This window comes from Sarcophilus harrisii, chromosome 3, assembly GCF_902635505.1.
Source record: "Sarcophilus harrisii chromosome 3, mSarHar1.11, whole genome shotgun sequence".
Lineage (NCBI taxonomy): Eukaryota > Metazoa > Chordata > Mammalia > Dasyuromorphia > Dasyuridae > Sarcophilus > Sarcophilus harrisii.
This window is the reverse complement of record NC_045428.1, coordinates 319,669,613-319,695,405: the sequence shown is the minus strand read 5'-3', so window position 1 is coordinate 319,695,405 and position 25,793 is coordinate 319,669,613. Positions and strand designations below refer to the sequence as shown.

The 25,793-nt window shown below is 36.5% G+C and overlaps 1 protein-coding gene across 4 annotated transcripts in view; it reads right to left on the bottom strand.

The window, feature by feature from the left end:
* LIMS2 (LIM zinc finger domain containing 2) overlaps positions 1-25,793 on the bottom strand; it is an 85,152-nt gene that overhangs the window by 48,413 nt on the left and 10,946 nt on the right. For 2 of the 4 annotated variants that reach the window (XR_002769731.2, XM_023499146.2), the window contains exon 1: positions 1,022-2,297. The exons of the other annotated variants lie outside the window; for them this stretch is intronic. Coding sequence is in view for 1 of the 2 variants with exons in the window: in XM_023499146.2 (XP_023354914.1) it covers positions 1,022-1,140 (119 nt within the window). In the remaining variant the exon portion in view is untranslated. Of the gene's footprint in view, positions 1-1,021; positions 2,298-25,793 lie in introns of those variants that run through there. 4 annotated transcript variants of the gene reach the window in all.

Sequence of the window (25,793 nt, the reverse complement as noted above, 5' to 3'; positions counted from 1 at the left end):
ATATTAATGACAACAAGTAAATTGGGGGATAGGAACATAATGGAATATTAATACTCTTTAAGAAATGACAACTGAAGAATTCAAAAAAAACTTGGGAAAACTTGAAAGAAGTGACAGTGCCATAAGCAGAGCTGGGAGAACAATTTACAGGATGACAATAATAATATAAAGGGAAACAGCACTGAAAATCTCAGAACTCTAATCAATGCAATAAGCAAACATCACTACAAAGGACTGAGAATGAAACACTCCTCCTGTTCCCTGGCATAGAAGAGGAAACCAGAGGCACAGAGGACATAACCTTTAGGTATGGATGATAAGTTAACTGTTCTTCCTGTTGCAAGGAAAGATATGAGGAAACTGGGGAGTCAGTGGGAAACAGCATGTTTTATTTTTAAACTAACAAAATATTAACCAATTTTTTAAAAAGTATAAGGCACTTTAAACAAAACCCAAATCATTCAACAATAGGCAGGCCAAATCTAAGACCAAATGACTTGATTATTTCCCTTTGATTTCTCTCTCCTTCCTTTTTTGGGATGCATCTCAAGTTCAATAGAATATTTTCCTTCACTGTCCAAAGCTAATAAAGGGTGAAGAAGACTTTGTCTAGCAAAATCAAATCAGCAACAGGCCCTGATTGGGAATGTTGACCATAGATAACATCAAGCTCAAATGCATTTAAAATCTTAAATTAAAAAAAAAAAACTGCATCTACTCTTAGTCCTTACAAGTTTTTTCTCTTTTTGAAACAATGTGCCCTGTTTTTGACAGGGATGACACTGAATCTGGAGAATATGGGAGATGTTTCAAAGGAGCAAAGTTTCATTATTGTTGTTTTCCTGTTATTGTAATAAGCTAAAAGTCTCCATCCCGGTCTCTTTTACGCACTTACCAGAAAAGAATATATCACCTTAAGCCCAGTTAGACTGTCTGGAGACAAAAGCCCGCCTCAGAAGATGTCAAGTATGCCTTAGGAAACATTCCAGTAATACCAGCCCCTTCATCTCAAGAGACCTACCCAAGTATCCCGGCTGTTTCTGCCCCACCATTCAGGGACAAGCCAATGCTGCTCTGCCGATCCTGCCGGCGTCGGTATAGCTCAGAGGATGCCAGATCTTGGAGTCTCATACCAGCCATGGTGACCCCACACCACTGTGCAACTTGAATAGGGAAGGCCAATTGGAAATGGGCTCTGAGAGGGCCAAAGACCAAGTGACTCACTTTTCCGGTTAGGAGGTTCGATGGACTTTTTTTTTGGCAATGTTCTGACAGAAAAGACAGAAGGCTGCCCCCAAAGCTGTACAGTCCTGTCCTACTCTTCTAAAAGCAGGGAACTTCCTCTGGAATAAAGGTCAGCCTCTCCTACTGACCTCCAAAACAATTTCCATGAGCATCCATCCAAAGAGTCACTCTGTCTGGGTCAATACATTTCAAGAATCAATCTGAAAAAGGTCCATCTTCAATTAGGTGAATTTCATTCTGAGCCTTTTAGCATTGAGTGGTAATTCAATCCAGTAAGTCTTGAAGTGAAACTAGTCCAGAGCATCAGAAACACAAAATGAATTAGGATGAATTAGCCCTAACCCAAAAAGAAACTCTAGAGGTATACCAGACAGAACTCCATCTGCTCGATGCTATTCTCTTGCTGGCTGCTGCATTGGACAATACCTTCACATTCCTTCGTGGAATAAACCAAGCTCTTCAAACCATTTGTGTCAAGTACAACCCTCAACAAACCAAAAAGAGGCGGGCTTGTAGACTTCTGTCCTCCAATCTGGAAGAGCTAGGGATGGAATAGGGAACTCAAGAAAAGGCACATGCTTCACATTCCAGCCTTCAGAGCCCTGGCTCTGCTTGCAGCAAACTGAACAGGGGTTTTAACTAGTAACCTACCCTTTTCACCACCTCTTCCCCTACCCCTCCTCCACTCTCGGACTGAGGCTCACATTACACAAAGGGTCTCCAAAGGGCACTGGCACCAATCTGTGAAGGAAGGCGAAGTTAGTTGCAAAAAGGAAAGAAGTGGGGAGGGGAAAACTGGTGGAACTCCCTAGCCAGGATGTTATTCAATCTCGAGCAGGAGAATGAAAAGCAAGTCTGTCTCAAGGTTGGTTTAATCTAGGAATGGGTCATTTAACTGCAAGCTTTCAGAGATGTCAAAAGGGGCATTTGATGGTATAGTCACAAAGACACACAGCTTGAGAGTCCATCTGGATGGCTGTAAGAAGGTACCACACTCCAGTCAAATAAAACTCCATGGGTCCTAAGCTGGCCCGTGCAGCAGCCAGAAGGGGAGAACCAAAGGAGCCTAAGAAGAAGGACTTTGCCTTTAAAAAAAAAAAAAAAAAAAAAAAAAAAAAAGCACTCAAAACAGGGAGCATGAGAGACTGGTAGGTCCAGACCCAAGAAGGACAAAATGAGGAGTCCGAGAAACAGCCACAACTTCACTTCTCCCTAGTTAAAAGTAGAAAGCTGGCCAGTTTCCCCTGTACCTGGGCAACTAACACCCTGAGAAAAGAAATTCAAAGTTTACCTAAGCCTCAAAATATTTCCATGAAAAGTAATATTCTTTAACCTGTCCAGAGGATAGTTAGAATATTAAGAAGGCTCAATTTAAATTCATTTTTTTAATTGGAAGAGATTAGAGGAGTCACTTGTGATTCTGAGGAAAAAAAATGAACTTTTCATTCAGTGTTTGAACAATTGCCATTGGCAGCTGGAACACCAAAAGTAATTACTAATACAGTAGGATGCCAACTGCTCATGAAAATCCTTAACACTGATTCAATTTCCTTTCAATTATTGCAGTGTTGTCAGAAAGCCATAGAAATATCTCCCTCTGTTTCAAAATAAGGCGCCTGGGAGGCATTAGATATTTGAAATACTCTTAATAGATAGAAGTAGTATACTTTCTTCCCCCACACACACATACCTTAACTTAAACAGGAAGAAATCACAATGCAGATTTTCAAATAAAAACTTTCTCTTCACACAATAGAAGCAGTAACATGCACATTCAAGATTTTAGACTCACTGGCTAAAATAATAATGTATCCCTTTGGTTTCTTTATGAATAGAAGTTATTGAGTAAATACCTTAAATCAGTCATCTCGGTAAGATTTTTCCAGGGACTTTTTTTTTTTTTTTTTTTTTTTTTGCTGAGGGCAATTGGGGTTAAGTGACTTGCCTGAAGTCACACAGCTAAGAAGTGTTAAGTGTCTGAGATGAGATTTGAACTCAGGTTCTCCTGACTTCAGGGCTGGTGCTCTATCCCCTTTGACACCTAGATGGCATTAGGTTAGTATTCTTGATGTTACATTACTGTCAAATGCAAGTTTGGTAAAAGAAATAGATTCAGAAGAACTGGAGAGGACTTTATGAACTGATATAAAGACAGTGAAGAAAGCAGATCCAGAAAAATTTATACAGTTATAAGGTAAGGCTTTTGGATATTTGATTTGATGAAAGGGGCAAAAAAAGGACATTGATATAAGAAATAGCATAAAATAGCAGGTTGAAGAAACCCAAACAACTGTGAAAACTTGAACAAAAGCATTCTCTCAGATAAACATACTGAATGTATTTGAACGTAGCTCTAGAGACAAGAACTGAGTGATGTTAAAGATGGCTTCAATGCATGGTTTTCAAGCAGCTAGTCTGAATTTCTTGGGAGACTCTGGAGATGTGTTTGGAAACTACAGAGGAATTGTAATAATAACTACTTGTGTTATACTTGATAGTAATATAGATGTTGGGTTTCTCAACCTAAGTTAGAAATAAGTCATTACTTATCAAGAGACCTTAATGTGAGGCCTTAGAAGCCAGAAAGCAGAAGCCAGTGGATAAATTCCATTTGAAAAGAAAAGGCAAGAGAAGCAATGGGCATAAAAAAGAAGCACAGAAGACAGAATAAGTGGAGCAAAAATGGAGGAAGAGAAGAGCAGATGAACTGAGAACTGAGGGGAAAAAAAACTTTAAGTATTTCCTGCTCCTCTGCCCTATCACCACCACCACCATGGGAGCATCTGGGGGTCTTTTCCTGTGTCTTCTTATGTCCACTCTTCCCTCTTTAGGTACTGTTTCTATTAGTGAAAAAGTGTTTATGTTATATTTTATACTGTTATATTTTAATATACTTGATTTTGCCTTATATGGAGTAAATGGTAATATTATCATTATTCTTTTTTTTTTTTTGCCTGCTCAGTAAATGTTTCAAGTTTAAAAGTCAATGATATCTCACTACTAGAAGGTCACTAAACAGGATTATCATGAATTACTTTAATATATTTATTTTTGTAAATTTTTAAACTTCATTTTAAAAGAGACTAAGGTGAAGTTTTGTTCTACTAAATAAAATGTTTTTTCATAAACAACAACCAAAAAAAAGAATCAATTATATTATTGTAACTGATATGTATAAATGATAAACACACTAGTAGGGGCTCAGGAACTACATCAGAGTGTATTTCTCCCCAACAGAGTCTACTCATAAAACTTTTTAAATGAGATATAGCCATGCAGGGGCTATGACTGTCTCCCACCCCATTCTTGGAATAGAGAAGAAGAAATTAAGTGACTTGACCAGGATCATTCAGCTAAGTAAATGTCCGAAGTAGGATCTAAAATCAAGTTTTTCTTCCTGCCTCTAAGTCCAGCAATCTATATACACTGTGCCACCCAACCAACTAAGAATAAAAAGAGAAATTTTAAAACAAAACAAACAAGCAAAAAGTGTTATTATCCCCATTTTCCAGATGAGAAAATAAAGGCATAAAAGTTAGATGGTTGCCACAAATTGCCACAAATAATTGTGTCAAAACTGGGACTAGACCCCAAAAGATAATTCAATAAAAAGATCACTAGATTTGGAATCAAGTGAACTATATTCTAGACTCTCTTTTGTCGTCACTACAGTCTCAACTTTCCCCATAAAGGTTTTGATATATCAAAAATTACTGTAAATGAGAATTTGAGGTGAATTTTGTGGAAGCTGCAAATGAAGATCCAGCAGATGACACAGCTTTGACCTACATGTAGACTATGACTAAACATTTAACCCAAATTTTACAATAAAGTACTGTAAACATCCCCATAAAAGAAAAAGAAAAAAATTAGACTTCTCTGTTACAAAGAGAGGGACAAAACATTTTATGAAGATTTCCTAGACGAGGGTGCCACACCCCTAGCCTGTGACATGGAAGAGATAACTATATAAGATCTTGGACAAATTATTTCTCTAACCTCAGTTTCTTCATCTATAAAATTAATGAATTTGACTAGATGATCCTTCCTATCTCGGATATTATTACATGGCTCTGTGCTTTAGACTCTTTTGAGCCACACTATTTTATAAATATCTGTCAATGAATAAACATTTACTACTAATAACAGCTAATGTTTATGTAGTATTTATTATGTGACAGGTACTGAGTTATGCACTGGAAATACAAAGAAAGGCAGAAAATGATCCCCAGTCTCTACTCACAGTGTAATGGAAAAAAACAAAAATATATACACCAGTTTGTACACACTATATATACTGGAGAAACTGAAAATAATCAACTGTGAAAGTTGTAGATGTTTGTCCCCTGAGTAGTGTTTTCTTTTAACCTTTCAAAATGCATTTATGTCTATCTTCTCATTTGATTATTGCAGCAGCTGGACATGACACTTTGAGTACCCAGAGGGTACTGCATGTTGTCCCAATAATACAGAAAGTTACCCTAACTAGCAGATATTTTCCACTAACAGGGAACATTCAATCCAATTTAGCAAACCTTAGAACACTGTTTTAGGCACTAGGAAAGATTTAAAGCTTCCAAAGACCAGTGTTCCTGGCTTCAAGGAGTTCCTAGCCTTTTAGGGGAAGACATTATAGAGATAACTATTTATATCTGCTTCCTGAGTACTAATGGAAAAGCCCAGAATTGAAGTGATATTGCAGGGGTTGTCACTTTTCTGTCCCTCAGAGTACCACAGCTCAGCTTCCTTTTTCTGAGTGTACCTTCTCTCCCTGCCCTCTCAGCAGCATCTCTGGCCCTCCTGCCTTCAAAGAGGCTACTGTAGCTGCCTCTTCTGGATTTCCTGGCTGGTAGAACTAAGATTACCAGGAGGACCCATAGCCAGGGCCGGCTTCTTCTCTTTACAAAGCTGCTATGCATACACCACCAGCTTAACATTAAAGCAGGCAGGCAGTGGGCAAGAGAGTTGGGAGGAAGATTCAGATAGGGCAGAGTTCAACTCTTGCTTCAGAAACTTACTAGCTATATGATCCTGGGCAAATATCTTAACTACAGGAGGAGAAGGAAGAAGAGGAGGGGAAAAAGAGAAAGAGAAAGAAAAGAGAAGAGGAAGAAGGAGAAGGAGAAGAAAAAAGTGGTGGTAGTAATAGAACAACAACAACTAGTAATTGACAAATCCATAACTAGGAAAAATTGTACTTCAAGTATCACAAAATTGTACTTGAGGTAAGTACTACAAATTACCTCAGGGAAGAAACACAAAGTACACCCTAAGTTTTTGGATTTTGCTTTTTTTTTTTTTTTTGTGGGGAGGGACAGAGGGAAAAGACAGAGGGAACAGAACAGGCTGAAGAACTGGCCCAGCCTTCCATATAGCAACTTCCTATTTTAATGAATTATTCTTTCCAACTAAATGCTAAGCACTATGGTTTCTAGCTATAGAAGTATTCTTAGAGTCCTTTAAATTTGGTGCCCTGGGACAAAGCCCCTTTTATATTAATGTAGAACATGTGGCCATGTTGCTCTGGACCCAAAGAAAACCAAAAAAGCTGACTCATTCTTAGGATTTTGATTACTCAGAACATTGATAATGTCCTGAATAAGAAAGATCAATATTGTCCTGTCCTTGTGGTCAAACAACATCTAGAGAACTATATTCAGTTCTAGCTATATTTTAGGAAGGACTTTAACAAGACTAAAGTCATCCAGAGAAAATATCCAGAAGAGTGGAGGTTTACACAGTGTGCCATAGGAGAATCATTTGAAAAAAGTGGAAATGTATACTTGAAAAAGAGATGATTTGGGAAAACTTTCATAAATGTCATAAAGGACAAAGATTAAGACTTGTTTTGCTTTTTTGAATTAGGAACAAGAGTGGAAGTTGTAAAGTTAAGCTCCCAGTAAAGAAATATTGTCTGTATTTTGAAGATGCAGCACAAATCCCTCCTTGTGTTTTGGAAAGCCTAAGGACTTTGTTTTCTCGATATAAAATCCAACAGTTTCTGAGCCTGTGTGGTTATGCACCCACATAAGTATATAATAACAATAACAATAATAGTCAGAATTTATCTATTGCTGTAAGCTTTGCAAAATATTTTGCACGTGTCTTCTCATTTAATCTTGACAACAATTCTGGGAAGTAGGTACTTTTATCTTTATTTTACAGATGAGGGAATTAAGGTTGATAACAGTCATGGGTCTTGCTCAAGGTAGCTAAGTAGATATCTGAAGTAGAACTTTAACTCAGATCTTCCTGACTCAAAATCCAGCATTCTAATCATTATGCCACACATATACACACATGTTTATGCCTACATATAATTAAATATGATGTGGCATTTTACTTTGCATATGTACAGTATTTTAGATACTTCCAAATATTTTTCCATACTCTATTTCAAAATTTCCTAAACTGTGAGTCACAATCCCATATGTGGTCAAATAACTGAATATGGGGGTCATGAAAATTTTAACAGCAATAAAAGGTATCAAAATATTTCACCAGGATTAATTCTTTATGTAAAAATAAAAAAGCACATTCATCTCATTAGTAGCAAATTTACTTTCATCTTTAATAAATGGTAAAATTGTTTTAAAATAAATTTCTTTATGATTTATTATCTTTTTTTTATAATTTTTATTTTTATTTAATAGCCTTTTATTTACAGGATATATACACGGGTAACTTTACAGCATTAACAATTGCCAAACCTCTTGTTCCAATTTTTCACCTCTTACCCCCCCCACCCCCTCCCCTAGATGGCAGGATGACCAGTAGATGTTAAATATATTAAAATATAACTTAGATACACAACCAAAACATTATTTTGCTGTACAAAAAGAATCAGACTCTGAATTATTGTACAATTAGCTTGTGAAGGAAATCAAAAATGCATGTGTGCATAAATATAGGGATTGGGAATTTAATGTAATGGTTTTTAGTCATCTCCCAGAGTTATTTTTCTGGGCATAGCTAGTTCAGTTCATTACTGCTCCATTAGAAATGATTTGGTTGATCTCGTTGCTGAGGATGGCCTGATCCATCAGAACTGGTCAATATGATTTATTATTAGTAAATGTTTGATTTATATACCTATTTTATATACTTATATACCTGGGATGGCATAAAAATTGCTCAGACTAAAAAGGGTCACAAGTGGAAAAAGTTTTAAGTGTTGCTCTATATTACTGATGTCTCTATAATTTCATGAGAAAGGAAGGGAAAACCACTGCCTTTTTCATTATATAAATGAGGAAGGAGACTAAGTACATTGAGTTAACGTTAATTCTCATCCAAAATCACAAAGCTAGCTAGTGGCAGGGTCAGTCTAAAAGCCCCAACTAGAACTAGATTATTTCCCTGGTTCTGGACCACTAATGATCACACATGTGCCTATGGCTGCAAAGATAGATTATCAGGAAGCCTTGACACAACAGACCTCTGGAACCTCGATTAATTTGTCTTAAGATCTTTTTGTCTTGGTAGTTGCTATCAATCAGGACACAATAATATCATTGCCTTGTAGGAAAAGATTAATGATTCAAATATCACTCAGACCACTTGGAAGTGGCTATAGTGACCAGGGGGACTTCAAAGCAGAGAAGATAACAGGTTTATAGGTAAAGGTAAAGGCACTTCAAAGAATAATTAATCCAACTCCCTCTTTTTACCACTGAAGAAACTGAGCCCTAGAAAGGTAGGTATTAAATGACTTGTCCAAGATCACAAAAGTAGCATGGGTCAAAGGCAAGATTTGAACTCAAGTCAGTGGGTTTTTTGAATCTGAGAACCAATGTTCATTTTGCTGTATTGTGCTAAGAGGAAACCCAGGATAGAAAATAAGAGGGTAAGTGTTTATATTAACTTTCTTTAGAAACAGAGATTCCAGTTCTCAATCCTTTCTTTGTAGAACAAAAGACCAGGAACAGCCATTTCCTTGAAGAGGTTATAATATCTAGAGATGGAGGAAACCTGTAAGCTTGGGACTTAAAAATGGTGGCAATACAGGCCTACTAATCAAATTATCTTACTAATCAAATACTCCAAAGAGGTCAAAGAAAGGAAGAAAATTTCTACATACACAAATATCACTTTTTGATAGCAAAGAGTTGGAAACCAAGTGGATCCCCTTTAATTGGAGAATTGAAGTACATTAGGAACCTTACACCTCTAAGATAAATTTCAGACGTTCTTCAACTTTTTATCTTATCAGTCCCTCTAACTATATGATGAAACCTATGGATCCCTCCTTAAAAGGTTTTTAATTGCATAAAAGAACATACATAGAACCTAAAGGAAAGCAATTATATTAAAGGATTACTGTCAAAATATTTTAAAACAAGTTCACAGACTCCACATTAAGACTCCCTGATCTGGTATAAGCCTCTCATCTTACAGAGGAGGAAACTGAGGCCTAGTAAGGTTGAATGACTTGCCAAACTGCAGGTAGAAAGTAACAAATAGAGGCAAAATGTAAACCATGATGTTTTGGCTCCAAAAAGCCAGAGGCCTTTCTACCATGTCACATATAAATAGAATGGAACATTCTTGAAATGATAACTATATAAAATTTTTTTAAAAACATGAAGACTTATTTATATTGATGCAGATTGGAATAAGCATATCCAGAAAAGATATATGTACATAACTATAATAACAATGTAAATGAAAGCAAACCAAAAAATTTAACTGAATGCTACAAAATTATAATGACCATGACTGTACCCAAATAAAAGATGAAAAGATGTAATTACCTCTTATAGAAATGGGAGATTGTGGGTGTGAAGCATCATATATCATGTCAGACTAAGTTGATCCATTAATTAGTTTTGCGGTATTGACTTTGTTTTTTTATTTTTAATTCTCTGTTACAAAAGATAGCTCACTGAATCAGAGAGGAAGGAGGACTATGTTCACAAATTAAGGTGATACAAAATAAAAAAAAACAGGAATAAAAAATTGTTTAATGTTTCAAGCCATTAATAAGCAATATCAAAGCAAAGATGTATTAGAAATGATAAAGAAAAAAAAAGAGTTAAAAGGAAACTTGGAAATTAGTATGGCAGAAACTAGGCATTGACCCACACTTCACTGTACACCAAGAAAAGGTCAAAATGGGTTCATGACCTAGGCATAAAGAATGAGATTATAAATAAATTGGAAGAGCATAGGATAGTTTACCTCTCAGACCTGTGGAAAAGGAAGGAATTTATGACCAAAGAAGAACTAGAGATCATTATTGATTACAAAATAGAAAATTTTGATTATATCAATTGAAAAGTTTTTGTACAAACAAAACTAATGCAGACAGGATTAGAAGGGAAACAATAAACTGGGGAAACATTTTTACCGTCAAAGGTTCTGATAAAGGCCTCATTTCCAAAATATAGAGAGAATTGACTCTAATTTATAAGAAATCAAGCCATTCTCCAATTGATAAATGGTCAAAGGATATGAACAGACAATTCTCAGATGAAGAAATTAAAACTATTTCTAGCCATATGAAAATATGTTCCAAGTCATTATTAATCAGAGAAAGGCAAATTAAGACAACTCTGAGATACCACTACACACCTGTCAGATTGGCTAGAATGACAGGGAAAGGTAATGCGGAATGATGGAGGGGATGTGGGAAAACAGGAACACTGATACATTGTAGGTGGAATTGTGAACACATCCAGCCATTCTGGAGAGCAATTTGGAACTATGCTCAAAAAGTTATCAAACTATGCATTTCCTTTGATCCAGCAGTGTTTCTACTGGGCTTATACCCCAAAGAGATACTAAAGAAGGGAAAGGGACCTGTATGTGCCAAAATGTTTGTGGCAGCCCTGTTTGTAGTGGCTAGAAACTGGAAAATGAATGGATACCCATCAATTGGAGAATGGCTGGGTAAATTGTGGTATATGAATGTTATGGAATATTATTGTTCTATAAGAAATGACCAGCAGGATGAAGACAGAGAGGCTTGGAGAGACTCACATGAACTGATGCTAAGTGAAATGAGCAGAACCAAGAGATCATTATATATCTCAACAACAAAACTGTATGAGGATGTATTCTGATGGAAGTGGATTTCTTCGACAAAGAGATCTAACTCAGTTTCAACTGATCAAGGATGGACAGAAGCAGCTACACCCAAAGAAAGAACACAGGGAAATGAATGTAAACTGTTTACATTTTTGTTTTTCTTCCCAGGTTATTTTTACCTTCTGAATCCAATTCTTCCTGTGCAACAAGAGAACTGTTCGGTTCTGCACACATATAGTGTATCTAGGATATACAGTGACATATTCAACATGTATAGGACCACTTGCCATCTGGGAGAGGGGGGAAGGGAGGGAAGGGAAAAGTCGGAACAGAAGTGAGTGCAAGGAATAATGTTGTAAAAAAATTGCCCAGGCATGGGTTCTGTAAATAAAAAGTTATAATAAAAAAAAAGGGAAAAAAAAGAGTTAAAAGGAGAGGAGATTTAAAAATTTACAAAATGTACAATCAAAATTGCCTTTCACTTCTACTCTTCTATTCCTCCTTCTCTACAGACAAAAACACAAGTTCTCTATTATATTTTCTATTATTTTCTATTCTATATATTAACCTACTCCCACATTCTTGCTTATTTCTATCCTTGTCCCTGCATTCAAGTACATTCTTGTCATGAACTACTCTAACCTCTGCTTCTGAGAATCTTTAGGATCCAAGAGCTCCTTAGTATATATCAGTCTGAAACTCCAATAGCATCCTCAATTCCAAGCTGTGATTCCTAAGATAGCAATGCCAAAGGCAAAGAATTATCTACCCGGCCTTATGTAGTACCACTCAAGCCTATAAATTTCTTCTTCTAGGCTAGGTGACAGACAAAAATACCAGCAGCCTTTTTGAAGCTGTTAGCCACTTAATGAGAAGTCACATACTGATAACTGACTGGCCCAATCAAAGATGAAGAATTATTCTGTAACCAACTGGGGATTCTTAAGTGAGACTTTGAATAAAAGAATTCTAAATCTACAGCTCAGCACTCTCTACCAGAATCCCAGGAACTCCAGAGCAAAGTCTGTGAGGACCAAGGTTTTCCTCTTTATCCATAACTCAACCTCCAGCTCTCCCATCCCTTTCCTGTAACTGCCCCATTTATAATCACAGTTAGAAGGGATAATGAGGGAGGAGGAGGTGAACTAAGCCAGCTATGTGGGTTTGGCATCTTCAGGGTATGAAAATTCATCTCAAGGGATATCCTGACAATGAGGGAATATCCATCAAGATAAAGGTTCAACTGAGCATAATTGCAGCATCTTTTGCCTCTTAAAAAATCACCAAGGAAACAAAACACAAAATTTAAAGCAACACAAAGACTGTGATTTAAAATATTAACCAAATTGGGAAGAAAAGTTCTGCTATCACTATATTTCATCCATATTATTTTATTATATGAATGGAGACTGATATGATATATCTGGAAGCTCTCTTCCCACCGTTCTTACTTCTGAGGGGAAAATAAGCTTCCCATACTGATGGAATAAGTAATGACCTAAGTGGTAGATTCTGAGTGACACTAGAAAGGACCCTAAACTCAAAAATATTTCCTCTTAAGACCTGCTATGGAAACCTAGGATTCCTGCCTTAGAATTAAGGTACTTAGCTCCAGCTTTTCACTTTTAATAGGTAAAAACCCTGAGAAGAGGCAGATAGTAAATCCTCATCAATTATTATTAACAGACTTGTGTGAATTAGAAAATGTGGTGTTCTCTTCTTTAAAATATAATGGTTCTCTGGGAGCAGGTTTCTTGGGGAGGTTTTCTGGAGGCACCCTTAGTTTCAATTCAGAGTAATAATCACTTCAAATGCAGCCAGCTGATAAAATCCAAACGTTTATTTTCTCCTTCCAAGTCTTATCTCTTTCCTTGGGCCCGGGTAGTTTTCTTAGAGGCCTATCTCTCTGCTTGGTTCCAAGAGCTCTTGTTGCTAGCTTCAGCCTCTCTCTGAATCTTGGTTCTGCCCAACTCCGACTCCTGGCTTCTTCTGAACTGGCTCTCCTCCGCTCTGAATCTTTTCAACTGAACTGTGCTGACTGAGCTCAGCTGTTTTTATGCTCTCTCAAAGGTTGATTCCTCTGAGAGTGGGATTAGGGGAGGTGTGAATTCACAAAGTTACAAAGTATACTTGTGAACTCCAATGTGTGAGCTAATGTGTGAATTCTTAAAGGTGCAAACACAAGCTCACAACCATTTCTTCCATCAATTCCATCACCTTGTTTCAAATTCTGGAGATTAAGGAGATTAAGAAACCAGTGTGGCCGACAGAAGAGGACTAGGAATGGATAAGGAGGGTATGCTGATAATTAAATTTTCAGTGTGAGATTTACACTTCAGAAATCAGATACTACAACTCAAGAGCTTCATTTTGTTGTTTTATTGATTGTCTAAATTTAAGAACTTAAAGGAAAAAATGTTAATAAAGCAGGTTAAACTCAAATGTGCATCATGCATTTTCAATTAATAGCACATCTATGGGTGGAGGTGACAGAGAGGGAAAGAAAGAGAGACACAGAGAGAAAAACAAAGGGGGAGAGGAGGAGTCTTGGTAAGCTGCTGACTTAAGATAATTTTTTTCTAATGACCTCCTCCTTTAGCATAGCTAGCTAGAATCAGGCCTGTTGCAGATGAGAGGGCATTGTAGAGTAGGCATCCAGGCAGGAGTGGACAGAGAACTCTTCTCCATAGAGTTAGGAAAAACTAGGTTCAAGTCTCATATACATATATCCTGGCTGTAGGTCCCTAGGCAAGCCATGTACCATTCTCCTCACACGACTAGGAGAAAGGCATCTCTGAAAGACTGCGAAGCTGAGAGAGAGAGAGACCATCCTGAGCTGAATAAGTCAAAGAAGTACCTTTATAGGAGCCCCACAGGCTGATGAAATCTCAAGTCCAATTCCAAAGGAAAAAAATAGTAGTGAAGTTGGGAGACAAGAGATCTGGATTCTAGTCTTGGGACCTGCTCCCTAACTCACAATGGGCAAGCCATTTCCCCATCCTGTCCTCAATTTTGTCAGGAAATCCATACCACAAGGAAAGAGTCATCCTAGATGACTTCTATTTTCTTTCCAGTGCTAAATCCTATGATTCTTTACCTAACATAATAATCACATCAATGTAGGATCTGAACTAGAAGGAACCTTAAAAGTCATATAGTCCCCAGCTTTTTAAACTCTAGGTCATGATTCCACATGGGTTCTCGGAACTGAATGTGGGGTCCCCGAAATTACAATTTATTGTCAGTAAATGTTAGATTTGTATGCCTATTTGAAATTTAACATATATACCCAGGGTCACATAAAAATTTCTTGTGTAAAAAGGAGTTGCAAGTAGAAAAAGTTTAAGAAGTCCTGAGAATATAGTCCAACCCTCTCATTTTATAGATAAGGAAACAATGACCCAGAGGTGGTAAATAATGTATCCACAGTCATAAGGCAGAGAAGCAGAAATTCAAACCCAGTTTGGGATTCAAAGCCAATGCTCTTTCCACTCTATGATGCCACTTCTTATTTACAACTACTACTCAAATTCAACATAAAGGACATACATGTGCCTATAAAGTGAACAGACTACATTGTTATAATATTCAACTCAAGAAATACTAAGTATCAACAAACATCAATAAAACACCTACTGTAAGTAAAGCATTGTCCTAGGTGCCACAAGAAAGACAAAGTTTGAATAAAATTTGTCCCTGGCCTTTTTAATCTAGTAATATAACATCTAACACTTCTTTTATTTTCCACTTAAATTCAAATTGAACTAGGTCAACGAGAAAACAAAGAACTAAAAACAAATCTTTTCCAGCTAGATACCAGTTATCTGAAATGAAAGCCTTGCACAAGCCAGTAAATATTTACTCCACCTACATGTGAGCTGCCCAGTTCAAAAGTCCATTTGTTTAGGGGAGAAAAACAAGAACAAACCCAGGAAAATTCATGTCCAAAAGGAGAAGACAAGAATCTGATTGACGAGAACCAGGCTTTCAGGAGTGTCTGAATGCCTTAGTGACCACATGGTCTATGACAGAACTTTCCTCCTGAAAACAATAGAGTTCCTGGAAATGGCAGCATTCTGATTATGCCCACAGGGTTAGCACAGCAGTTTAACATCATCCAGTGTTGTTTCTCCTGGCCCTAACATGAACAAGTGCTTCCGAGTAATAGAATGACAATACATAATGTGTGTCATTACAATTATACGTTACTTTTTCAGTCTAGTCATTACAATTCTGTCTGACTCTTTTTCACCCCATCTGGGATTTTAGACAGAGATACTGGAATGATTTTCCATTTTCTTCTCCAAGTTATTTTATAGATGAGGAAACTGAGGCAAACGGATTAAATGACTTGCCCAGAGTCACAAGGGTCATAACTATCTGAGGTCAGATTTGAACTCAGAAAGATGTGTCTTCCTGACTCCAGACCTGGCATAGAGAAATAATCTTTTAAAAATGATTATTAGTAAGGGATTAAACTTGAAAATAAATTCAGTTTAGCAAACACTTATTAAGCACCACCAATGATGTGTAAAAAAAAAAAACTGTGTTGTTGATACACAGACAATAATGAGACATCAAATATGAATAATATTTGATGAGGTGAACTCCTGGAAGAGATGTGATTTAGGACCATGTGCATGTCAATTATTTTAATAAGTAAGGGAAGGAAAGGGGAGGAAATATGCATTTAACAAACAGCCACTAGGAACTGTATGAAGTATTTTTAAAATATCTCATTTGATCTTCACAACAACCCTTCAAGATAAGGGCAATTAAAGAAATTGAGTAAAACAGAGATTAAATGACATACAGGAATAAGTATCTGAGGCTGGATTTGAACTCATATCCTCCTGACTCTAGGGCTGGCGCTCTCTCCGTTTCACCACTTACTATGTGCCAGGCATGGGGCTGAACAGTAAGGAAAAGAAAAACAAGGCCCCTGCTCTCAAAGCACATTTTAATACAGGAGACAATATGTAAACAGTATTGTCCATGCCACATGCAAGATATATCCACTGTAGATGGAAGGTAATCTCAAGAGGATGGTGATAGTATAGGGAACTGGAAACAGACCTCCAGCAGAAGGTGGGATTTAGTTTGCGGAAAGCCTTTATAAAGAGAAAGAGCCTTTTCTTCAGAGACAGGAGTAAAATAAGGTGAACAGTAGAAAAGTGTTTTGAGATAAGAAGAAAGGGAAATAACCAAGTTTACAATGGAGGCCTTATTTTTTTTTCAGTAATGTAAGAAGCGAAGACATCTGCTTAGAGCATTTAGGGATGGAGAAGCTATGAGAGGCTTGAAAAGAGAAGGTTTGGGAGAGGCGCTGAAGGGGTTGGATAGAAAATCAATCAGGAAAGAAATAAAAGTTTTGCCACGGTTCGTAGGCCTGGTTGTGATGACATGACTTTTTAGTAGATCCTGTCAATACAGCTGCTCAGAAGTAAAGGGAAGAAACAGCTGCAGACACTCCCTCTTCCTTTTAAATGGCTAAGTTGCATTCATTAACAGTGATTCACTTCAGAATATTTCCATATTCTCCAGAATCTAGAAATTCACCAGTCTCCAAACTGTTTTGATGGTGTACTCCAATCAGTAATATTTTTCTAGTCAATATATTGGGGTGGGAATGAAAGTGGAATTTACCCTTTAGCACCTGCACAGCTGATGCTGTGGATACCCTGGTTGTGGTTGGATTATAGCTGTGCTGAAAGGTGGACACAGCTAAGGGAACAGATATACTAAGGTATTGTCAAGCTGAAAGAGGTAAAGGGTAGATATGATTTCTTTTTGGAAGCAGAATTAGGCTGTCTCAAAGAATGGGTTGCCCCTTCTTTCCATCCTCTAATTGGCTGATAATATAGTCCTGAAGATCAAGCTTCCAGGAGCTCCCCATTCCCTTCCCCAGGTTCCCTGTTTCCACTATGAAGATCAATATTCTAGAACATATGTTAAAAAAAAAAACATCTTTAGATTGTTCCCAATTGATCATATCCACAATGAAATTATCAACTTCAAGAAAAGCTAAGTAATTCAAATAGTGTTAGATGAATGAAAAATAAATTAAAATCATGTATAAGTTCCATTACACTGAAGTCATCTGATCTAAAGATTAGTAGATGCTCCTTGATATTCAGTTAGAAATCTCTTTAGCCTGAATATTGGTTGGGGTATCATCATACAGCTGAATCACAGAATCTCAATCATAAGGGAGCTTAGAGATCTGAATAAGAACCCTCTCTTCACCATTCTCCCCGGGGTGGTCATAATCCAGCTTCTACTTGTAGCCCTTCACTGACAAGAACTCAGTGTGATTCCATTCTTGGATAGCTCCAATCAAGAAACTGTTTGTACCCACTCCTAGTGAGGCCTGCCTTCTGGGACTAATCAAAAAAATATCCTTTTGCACAAAATTATAGAATACTAGAATACAAATGTCATGTTGTCTCTCTTCCTCTACTCTTACCCCTAACTCCTACCCAACTTCTCATGTCTAACCAATGAAGTTACTAGAAAATTGCCTTCTCTAGAATTTTTTTATGTTTCTAAGTTGAAAATTCATTCCCTCCAGACTTTAATATGTTTTTCTAGATTTTTGAGAATGAGAGTCTAGAGTAGAAAAGAAACAGACCACCCACCACACACACACAAAAAAAATAGCTAGGTGTTTTAGTATCCAGTATGATCTAACACATTGGAATGTCACACACATGAAAATACACCATATACCATGGAATGAAGTCAAAGAATCAAGCCCTAAGGCCTATCCAACTCTAGCTAATCATCTAAAGTTTAGCTAAGGATTTGTTCAGCCTGGCAGTGAGCTTACAAAAATTACAAAATTCATCACAATTTTCTCAAACTCTGAGGAATTACTTCTGACTTTCCTTCTTGTATAATTTGAATCATGGGAATATAGAATATGTACAAGCACATATATATATATATATATATGTATACATATACACACACATACATGTATTATATATAGCTGAAACTTAGAATGGCCCTTAGAAATCATCTCAATTTTACAAATGAGAAAAATGAACTCCAAATAGGCTAAGAATTTTGTTCAAGATCAAACAACTGGAAAGTAGAAAAGCTGAGTTTTGGATGCAATTCCTGACTCCAAATCTAGTGCTGTAATAAAAGGTGTAATAAAAATGTAACAAGTGTGGATTGGTAATAATGCAATGTTTTCCACAAAATACTTTGGTACCATGTCATTTAAATAGGGTTTCCATAAGAAAAATGAGATTCCTTCAGTTCCAATAGAGCAGTAATGAATTGAATCAGCTACACCCAGTGAAAGAACTCTGGGAGATGACTATGAACCATTACATAGAATTACCCCCCTATATTTTTGTCCGCTTGCATTTTTGATTTCCTTCACAGGCTAATTGTACACTATTTCAAAGTCTGATTCTTTTTGTACAGCAAAATAACTGTTTGGACATGTATACTTATATTGTATTTAATTTATACTTTAACATATTTAACATGTATTGGTCAACCTGACAACTGGGGGAAGAGGTGGGGGGAAGGAGGGGAAAAATTAAAACAAAAGGTTTGGCAATTGTCAATACTATAAAATTACCCATGCATATAACTTGTAAATAAAAAGCTATATTAAAAAAAAATAATAAAAATAATAATAAAAAATAAAAATGAGATTCTTCCAGTAGTTTCCCATTTATGAAGAATGAGACATATTTTTGGACCTCACCTCAAAGAATAAGAGTCTAGTTAGGGAATAGATCTAAAACACAGGAAATAATTAGAAAATAATTAAGGGCTAAACTCAATGATATAAACTATAAATGTTTTAGGAGTTCAGAGAACTATCATGTTCAGGAAAGGGAGAGCTGTTGGGCTTTGAGATGGTGCTTCAAAGATGGTTCTTCAAGAATCTGGATAGAAAATAGATGTAAAAATGGCATTTTAGGTAAGGGGAAAAATATAAATGAATGGATGGGGAAAGAATAACTAATGGCATACTTGTGAGTCCCAGAGAGACCAGCTTGATGAGATTGGAAAGCTTTTATTGTAGTATCATGATCAACAAAGTTTAAGGAGTGTAATTGAAGAAAATCACAGAAAACTCTATAGACAAGCAAAGAAGCAATGATTTCAAGTGAGATAGATAGACATTAGAGGTTTCTGAGAAAGGAAAATGATGTTTCAAGAAGATTAGTCTGGTTAAGAGGTTTTGCCTGGATGGCTTATGGGAACCAGAAGTTGGAAGACCAGAGCACACACTAAGGTTCTACTAGGTCCCTTTTTTTAGAAATATCAAGAAATCATATGTTCTTAATGTCTTTGTCTAATGCCTTGGTCTAATCTGAATGAGAAACCTTATTGGTCTTTCTTAATTCCAAATTCAATCTATCAACCTAAATTCAACTATCAATTCTAACATAATGTTGAGCACTTAAATCTTTTTATATCATTTTTATCCAAAACCCAACTAATTTCTAAGAAAGGGGCTTGATAAGCCCAAAAAATTCCTGCACCTTAAATTGATTAAGGTTATTATTAGAAAAAGAAGAAGGCCTTTATTAATTCAACTAATAGAAGTATCTTCTGGTTCATTTTTGATTAGGGCGAAAATAAAATACTTTGGAGTGATTAAAAGAGGATTGAATAGTGGTGAGAAAATGATTCTCCAGTATCTACCAAAAGTTGTGATAATTGTTCTGTTTAATGAATCAAAACTGTTACCTAATTTTTCAATTGTTAATAAAAGAGTGGTCAATTAAGACCCAATCCTTCATGAATATGAAATATGTCCTGACCCATTCTAATTCCTAATCCCTGTTTCTGGGCATTGTAACAGAAAGACCCTTCCTCTTATTTCATAGCATGTACAGATATCATGTGGCTGTTTCCTATTGCCTGTTGGTGGAGTGGGGGAGGGGGGGAGAGCCTTTTAGTTAGCTGCTGAGCTAAAAAAAAAAAAAAAAGAATATGTATACAAAAGGTTTGAGTGTATAATCTTTCACTTTCTTCCCTATCACCTTTTGAAGAGCAAGAATTACTGTGGTCTTCTGGGTGGAGGAGGAGCATATTAGGCTCAATCTCCCATCTAGCCACCAGGTAGACAAATGCAAAATGCCTCCAGTTCTTTCATCTGTGTTTCTTTAGAAACACAGGTTATCATTCTGGACAGCAATTTGGAACTATGCCCAAAGCATTATCAGGCTGTGTATACCCTTTGATCCAATAGTGTCTCTACTGGGCTTGTATCCCAAAGAGATCATAAAAAAGGAAAAGGACCCACATGTGCAAAAATATTTGTAGCAGCTCTTTTTTTATAGTGGCAAGGAACTGGAAACTGAGTGGATGCCCATCAATTGGAAATGGCTGAATTAATTAAGATATATGAATATTATGGAGTATTATTGTTCCATAAGAAAATGATCAGCAGGATGAATTTAGAAAGGTCTAGAGAGACTTACATGAACTGGTGCTGAGTGAAATGAGTAGAACCAAGAGATCATTGTACACAGCAACAACAAAAGCATTATGTGATAAGCAATTGTAATGGACGTGGCTCTTTTCAACGTTGAAGTGATTCAGGCCAGTTCCAATAGGATTTAGGTCTTTATTAATTCCAAATTCAATCTATCAAACCAAATTCAACTATCAATTCCAACATAATGTTCAGCACTTAAATCTATTGAATGATGGAGAGAGCCCTCTGCACCCAGAGAGAGGACTGTGGGAACTGAATATTGATCACAACATAGTATTTCTACCTTTTTTATTGTTTCTCACTTGCTTTTATTCCCCTTTTTCATTTCCCCCCCTTTTTGATCTAATTTTTCTTGTACAGCATGATAAATGTGGAAACATGCTAAAAGAATTGCATGTGGGGCAGCTAGATGAAGCAGTGGATAGAGCACCAGTCCTGAAATCAGGAAGACCTGAGTTCAAATGTGGCCTCAGACACTTAACATTGCCTAGTTGTGTGACCCTGGGCAAGTCACTTAAGCCCAATTGCCTCAGGAGAAAAAAAAAAGAATTGCATGTGTTCAGCCTATATTGAATTACTTGCTATGTAGGGCAGGGAGGTGAAGGGAAAAGAGGGAGAAAATTTTGGAACACAAGATTTTGCAGGGGTGAATGTTGAAAACTATCTTTGTGTGTATTTTGAAAATTAAAAAAAACTATAATAAAAAAGAAACACAGGTTATAACCTTGTGCACTTTGAAAAACTAGAAGAGCTATCTGAGCTTAAATAGTTGGAATCAATAACTGAATCGGCTGGTAGCCATAGTATCCATTCCTGATGAGGAGCTAGTCCTGAGGAGCAACTTGTTTGCTCTACTTAGAAATTAATCAATCCATTATCTAAGATATCATGTCTACAAGCAAAGAGGAAACTCATCCATCAGCTATACAATACACAAAAGTAGACCTAATGATTCCTTGAAAAGGAGAAAAGAATTTGTAGGTATCACATTGGGAAGGAGACTGGTCAGAGAGAATCTTTTTTACCTACCACTCTAAGTTTGTGCCCAGTCTCCCCCATTACCAAATATGAGCATGGGGAAGAGTATCTCAGTAAATATCCTGCTGTAAAAGTTAATTGATATCAACTAGTTAATTGATACTGGAATATAATAGATAAAGACTTGTAAACCACAATAGTGGAAATGTCTTTTTACACATTTCCATACATTTCTAATTGTGTGGTTAGCTACCCTCAATCAATCAATAAATATTTATTAAGCAGCTATTATTTGCTAGGCACTGTGCTAAGCAGTAGTAACCCAATCTTCTAGGAACCCAACTTCCCTGTGAAAGTGGGAGTTGGGAGAATAAACCCAAAAAAGCTGCTAAACTATATTTTAAGTTATTGTTGAATTTTTCTTTTTATTGACTTGGATGAGAGATTTTCAAAATAGAATGGATCTCTGTCCCTTTGGATTTTTACTCTCTCTAAACTATCAAATTTATAAGTTAATTAATAAATTTGTTCCTGACAGTCTCTTTGGTTTATATCACAAGGAATTTTTTCTGACCCAGTTTAGAGACCATGAGGGTAATCAAAGTATATCTTTTTTGGGTGCTTGTTGACAGGGAAATGGCTAACCAGACTGTGGTGCCTGAATATAATGGAATATTACTGCACCATAAGAACAATGACTATAAAAAATTCAGAGAAGCATGAGAAGATTTAAATGAAAATACACAGGGTGAAGTAAGAACTAGGTTCTTACTTCACCAGGAAAACAATTATTCTACAATGTAGACAAAAAGAACAATAAAATAAAATGTTTTTTTTTAATTTTTAAAATTTTTAAATTTAAATTTAAAAAAAATTTAAAATTTTAAAAATTAAAATTTTTAAAATAAAATAACAACCAGGCTTGAGACAGAGAAAACGTACCTCCCACTACTCATTGTAGAAGAAGAACTTTGAATATGAAATACTGTATATCCTGCCATTGACTGAATTGATGTGTCAGTTAATTCTGATGAACAGCCTTTTCCCCTCTTTTCATTTTGAACTTTGTGACAAGAAAAAGGGATGAGGGGAGGGATATTTCTGGAAATGAACAATGATGTTAAAACAAAAGGCATCACTTCAAAAAGTATTCTGGGTATAAATTTGTAGCAGTTACATGATACATCAGATATGTTGCTTGTCCTGGAGTCAAGAAGACATGGAATTCAAATCCAGCCTCTGATACTTCCTAGCTGTGTAATCCTGGGCAAGTCTGTTTCTTCATCAGTAGAATGAGGGTAACAATAGCATCTACCTTTAAGAGCTGTTGTAAGGATCAAATGAGATAATAATTGTATTATTACATAGTTCCTAGCACATAGTATTATATAAATGTTAGCTATTATTATTTGTGAGAAATATGGGAAGGGGAGTATATGAATTTTAGATGTGAACTAAATTGATTAAATTATTTCTTTTTCTATGAGACTGGTGAAACTACAATATTTTTTAAGATGTCTCTTGCATAGGATTGTAAATCAATGAATGAGCTTGGTCCAAAATACTCAAGTGGGCTAATCCAATTCACTGAAGTATTGTGATGTTCCAAAGTAAGAGATCATTCTCATTTGGGGGTCAGATGGAAACACAACAAAGCATGAGCTTCAGCTGTTGATGTAGAAGCATATTTAATACTTCCTTTTGATTCAACTAAAATTATTTTAAAATATTTTCTCTTGCCCAAAAATCATTTCCAAAAAGCTAGTATCCCAGAAAATGGATCAAGGATAGAGAAAAGTTCACTTTTGTCCAGATAGAATTTCGGCTTCCTTCCCCATTCACTCCCACCCTTCTCCCAACCAGATTGGCACCATAACTCACTTAAGGGCAGTGTCCTCTTAACATTCAAGAATTAAGATAATGATCACTGGAAAGAAGCCTTCTCAGTCCTTGAAGAGAGAGGTCAAAGATGGAATCCAGAAGTTCCAGTCGTATTTCAACATAAACTAATCCTTTCCTTGTTCAAGATTTCTATCAATGTTACCTCAAATGGCCTTGGGATATAGAAGAGGACATGGGAGAGACTATTTCATTTTGAATACCTCTCTCTTTAAGTTAGAGATGGCTATAAAACAATGATAAATTAAATACAATTGCCTCAGGAAGACTTGTACTAGCATACAGTACACATTTTTTCCCTTCAATCTTGAACCAATCTAGGTCCAAAAAAATTCAGCTTTTGTGCCAAGTTTGTTTGCCATCAAATCTATGGAAGATAATTTCATTTATACTCACTTTCAATTACCTACAACCCTACTCTTGATATTTCTATGTGCTAATCTTTTTCTAGTTAGCCAATCGTAGAATATATCCATTTGTATTTCAGAATGTGTGACAGCAAGACCAGGAGAAAGACAGAGTAGGTACCAGAAATAAGCACCAAAATATGGCCCTACAGAATATAGGGAGAAAAAAAATAAGTAATCAGACACATCTCTGAACCAAGAACCCAAATAAACCATGGAACACCAGGATAAGAAGACACCAGGATAAGATAAATTAGCAAAGGAAGGAGAGGAGCAGGGAAGAACAAAGGTTCCCAAGGTCAATTCCACAAAGGAATTGATTAGCAAAATCCAAGGACCAGGGCAAATCTTTTACAGAGTTAATGAGAGCCATGGGAAGAAGATAGTATTTTAATAGTATCATGGCATGGATATTATGGGAATAAACCTTGGGCCATCATGGTTCAGCAGTACTAATTTGGAATAGGTATAAAGTCAACAACTACTTATGCCTCTATTCTGGGCAAAATATTGTGGTAAATTCTAGGATTCCTAAGGGGAAAAAAATCCAGGCCCTGTCCCCAGGGAATATTATAAGTGTCTAGGAGGTGAGGTGGTATATATCATACATGCAAAAAAAAAAAGGAAGAAAATCCAAAGAGGAAGGGGTCAATTCTAACTAAGGAGGTCAGTTTAAGACCTGAGATTAACCTTGAAGAAAACTAGGAATTTCAAGGTGTAGAAATGAAGAGAAAATGCACACAAAACATGAGAGGCAGCCTGGGTAAAAGAACAGCAGTGTGAGAGCGCATATGGTAATGAATAACTATTAACCTTACTCCTGGGAGGCTGAGGCTGGGTGATCATTTGCTCCTCATGAGTTCTGAGCTGCAGCAGGGCTTAGGTGTCATGCAGTCAGTCATGAGTCAAGTAAGCCCCAAGGAAGTTTGTAAGGGAGGGAGGCCTAAGAAGGAGCAAACTGGTCCTGTTAGAAACAGAACAGGTTAAGGAAGGGAGGGAGGAAAGGAAGAAGGGAGAAAGGAAAGAAGAAAGGGAGGGAGAAAGGGAGAAAGAAAAGAAGGAAGGAAGGGAGAATGGGAAGGAAGAGTGATCTGAACCTAAAATTCAGGAGAGATAGAGTTGGATATATAGATTTGTAATTTTTTGCCTAAATATGCAAGTTAACTCCCTGGGAATTGAGGTCAGCATGGGAAAGAAAATGTAAAGAGAAGATGATGCGCCAGACAAACAGAATCTTAGGAGACACCTATATCTAGTGAGTGCATGGTAAATGATGAGTAAGCAAAATAGACTAAAAGTAGAGATGAACAAGTAGCAAGACAACCAAGAGAAAAAGCAGAGTACTTGCCAACGGGATAAGAGACTACTATAGTCAAAGAAGCTGCTCAACAATGTCAAAAGACATAGAAGTCAAGAACAACGAGTACTGATCAAAATAAACTATTGGATCTATCGGTTAAGAAATGGTTGGTAACTTTGAAAAGAGCAATTTCAATAGAGTGAAGTTAGAAATGAGATTACTAGAAGTGGGAGGGAAGTGAAAGCAGGAAATGTAAACACTTTCTAGAGTTTGCTTGTGAAATAGAAAAGAAATATAGGATGAATACTGGAGGGGATAAAAAGATAAAGTGAAGGTTTTTCAAGAAGGCAGGAGACCTGGGCAAGTTTGTTGGCATCTGGAAAGGATCCAGTGAATGAGGAGAAATTAACCAGAATAAAGAATATAAACTCCTTTGGAGCAGAAACTATTTTTTGTCTTT